This window comes from Gavialis gangeticus, unplaced genomic scaffold (genome assembly GCF_001723915.1).
Source record: "Gavialis gangeticus isolate Ggan-Ray unplaced genomic scaffold, GavGan_comp1, whole genome shotgun sequence".
Taxonomy (NCBI): domain Eukaryota; kingdom Metazoa; phylum Chordata; order Crocodylia; family Gavialidae; genus Gavialis; species Gavialis gangeticus.
In genome coordinates this window covers 18,220,763-18,223,748 of record NW_017729009.1, presented here as the reverse complement: position 1 = coordinate 18,223,748, position 2,986 = coordinate 18,220,763, and the positions used below count along the sequence as shown (strand labels likewise).

Sequence of the window (2,986 nt, the reverse complement as noted above, 5' to 3'; positions counted from 1 at the left end):
CCAACCTCTGTGCAAGGAGGTAAGCTCTGTAATATATAAATTAGCTTTTGAAATCGGGTGCCACTGAATTCACAGAAGTTTTATAGTGGGTTGCTTCGAGTCCACAAAGATTGAGAACCACTGCTCTAAAAGAAACATCAGTGGTTTAAAACAACATAATTTTCCAGTGAATTATGTCTCCATTGTATGATGGGATGGATGTTACTGTTTAACCTTTTTTTTTATAAGTTTTTAGAACTTTTGGGGTATCTGCAACATCACCTACTTGTTACCTAATATAGCATCTGTGTTACTCATCATTTCTTATCTCCTTATTGTAGAATTGGAGTTTATAGATGCATGTTTCCTTATATAATCAAAGTGTACTGAGATCCTTAAAGGCATTCTGGTTCTTTTATTTTTAATAAATTTATAGATTTTTTTTTTTTCTTATTTAGGTCAAATTTTGTGCATGGGATTTCTTTAATGTATTTTTTTTTCTTACTCTTTGGATTTGGGGAATATCAAGTGTAGTGTGTGCATTTTTCTACGTAGGAATTCAGCTAGTTGGACTATGCAATAAATTGGGGTAGAGTCCCACAAGTACTATGTTTAGATATTCAGGAAGTGAGGACCAGTTGTCAGAAGTCTATTTGTAGTCTCATATTTTTGTGACCGTTTGTTCCACCTTTCTAACTGCTCCCACCACACATTTTTTATAGGAATGAGAATTCACAAACATATTGTTAGATAATATCCAATGGTTTACAAATATTTAAAACCTCTTCTAGAGAATCATACTTTGAGTTTTTGTTTTTAGGTGTGTGTTGAAAAAAAATTACCTGTAATTGTTGTTTTCTGGTAGTAATTAATATGTTATCCTTAATATAAGTTAGAAGCATCAAAATCAGTTGTGAACCAAAGTTGTATTTTAAAAAAATAGTTTTGGTGATTAAAAGTTAATGGAACTTAAACCCTTAAGTCACTTAAGCATCTTAGCAAGTTTTATCTTGGGTCCTTATTTCTTCACCTCCACAGCCTGAAAGTCAGTGTTACTTAAGAAGTACTACCAAGGGGATCAGAATTGTGCAGGTATGAGAGCATTGTGCTTGCCCAGGGAACTTAATACTGTTAGAATAAGCTCAAGATACTGTAGAAATCTGGTGGTACTTATGATCAAAAGATTTTTGTAAAGATGCTTTATTGTGTAGGTCTAAAGTTAGCCATAAGCATTTGCCCTTTATACTTGGGTTTTTTTGTTTTGTTTTATTTATTTTGCATGTACATCCTTTTCTTGCTGATTTTTTTCATTATGTTTTATTTTCAGGAGTTTTATGAACATACAAAAACACTTTGGCAAGATGAAGGTGTGAAAGCCTGCTACGAGAGGTCTAATGAATATCAGTTGATTGATTGTGCACAGTAGTAAGTAGTACTTCTGTTCTGCTATATACCGTCATAAGCTGCAAATTTCTTAAAGGATTGAAAATTATATAATTCACTTCTGAATGTTTACAACTTCTGTATCATTGAAAAATGTTTATCATGCATGACACCTGCCTTTTGGAGAACCAGAAAAAAATCAGCTGCCAGGTGTTCTGAAAACCCTGGAGCTAACTTGTAGTGGTCTCAACAGGAGAATTATTTTTGTTCACGAGATGGCCCACATCTTTAAGTGCCCCAAAAGACAACCTTCCCCCCTCTACAGTAACAGTAGACTGTGTCCTTTCCCACTAGCAATCAAAGAACATCTGTGAAATAAGTAATTGTCTTTGGAAAAATCATACTGGGAAAGCCTTTATTGTCTGTGGAGTTTTAGTTCATTTTAGCAGCTGAAAACAAGGAGATGGAGCCAGCTACTTGGCCAGACCTTGATCCATAGGTGATAGGCAGGGACCCATTGTATTTGTCTGTTCCAGAATATGTACTGCTCCTTTCGTCTGTTATATAATTGTCCGTTGTGATAATTGGGGGCAACTGAAGAGACCTAGATACATACTTAAAATTCTTATTCACACACGCGTAGTTTAGAAGTTTGGTTTTTTACTGGTCTGTTTGTGAAGATGGTTAATATTGCATCTCAGGTGTGCTATGAAAGCATTGGGAGAGTGGAAGGTAATGGTTAACAACTACCAGCTGGCAATGTTGGAGCCTGTGAAACAGGCGTAGTGTTTCTGAAGATGCGTTTGTGAGATGCATTTCATGAGCTCTGGTGTACTGGCAGCTGAATGTTTAAGACTGGATCTTTTACAAGTTGTAGTAGACCTTTCACAAGTCAAGTAGGATATACGTGGTTTGGTTTACTTCAGAACAAAAGTGAATTTAAAGGGAAACTTCTAAACTTATAAAGGGAAATATGGTTTTCACTTTTCTCCCAGGTTTTCATATTAAGCAAAATCCAGAAGAGTTTTTTTCATTCTGGCAAAGAGCCATGTGACAGAGGACGTGCAAGGTCGTCACTTACTATGATTCTTGGAGTTCCAAGTCTTAAGAAACCACTTTAAAGTTTATATCATTGCTAACTTGATTTTGCTTGATCTGTACCTGGAACCTTTCATTAAGGAACTCTTCTCCCCCATCCCTCCCCCCATCCCCCCCAAATTCTGTACTTGGTTATTTGACACAGATTTCTTTGCAAGGTAATTTATTACAAGGTAAGAAATGATAATGAGTTTGCAGTTTTGTCTGATAAGTACATTATGCCCTTTAGCGTTGCCTCTATAATGTGTATTAAAAAATATATATGTATTAAAAACCCCATTTCATTCTTGTAGCATTTGGTTACCTTGCTATTTCTGTTAACAGAAGTAACAGCTGGTGCTAGGACCTTGCACTTCCTCTGTCACATGGCTCTTTGCTAGACTGGAAAAAGCTCTTCTGGATTTTGCTAATATGACAACATGGGAGAAAAGTGAAAACCATATTTTTCTTTTAGCAGGAAAGGGAGAGTGACTGAGTTGAAGATGAGGTTCTGTCCCTGCTCTATGCAGCCATAACTCTGGAAAAA

The 2,986-nt window shown here is 35.9% G+C and overlaps 1 protein-coding gene across 1 annotated transcript in view; it reads left to right on the top strand.

Moving 5' to 3' along the window:
• The window catches only part of GNAS (GNAS complex locus), a 124,604-nt gene that overhangs the window by 54,046 nt on the left and 67,572 nt on the right, over positions 1-2,986 (top strand). The window contains exon 5 of the mRNA XM_019509761.1: positions 1,307-1,404. Within this exon, the coding sequence (XP_019365306.1) occupies positions 1,307-1,404 (98 nt within the window). The remainder of the gene's footprint in view (positions 1-1,306; positions 1,405-2,986) is intronic.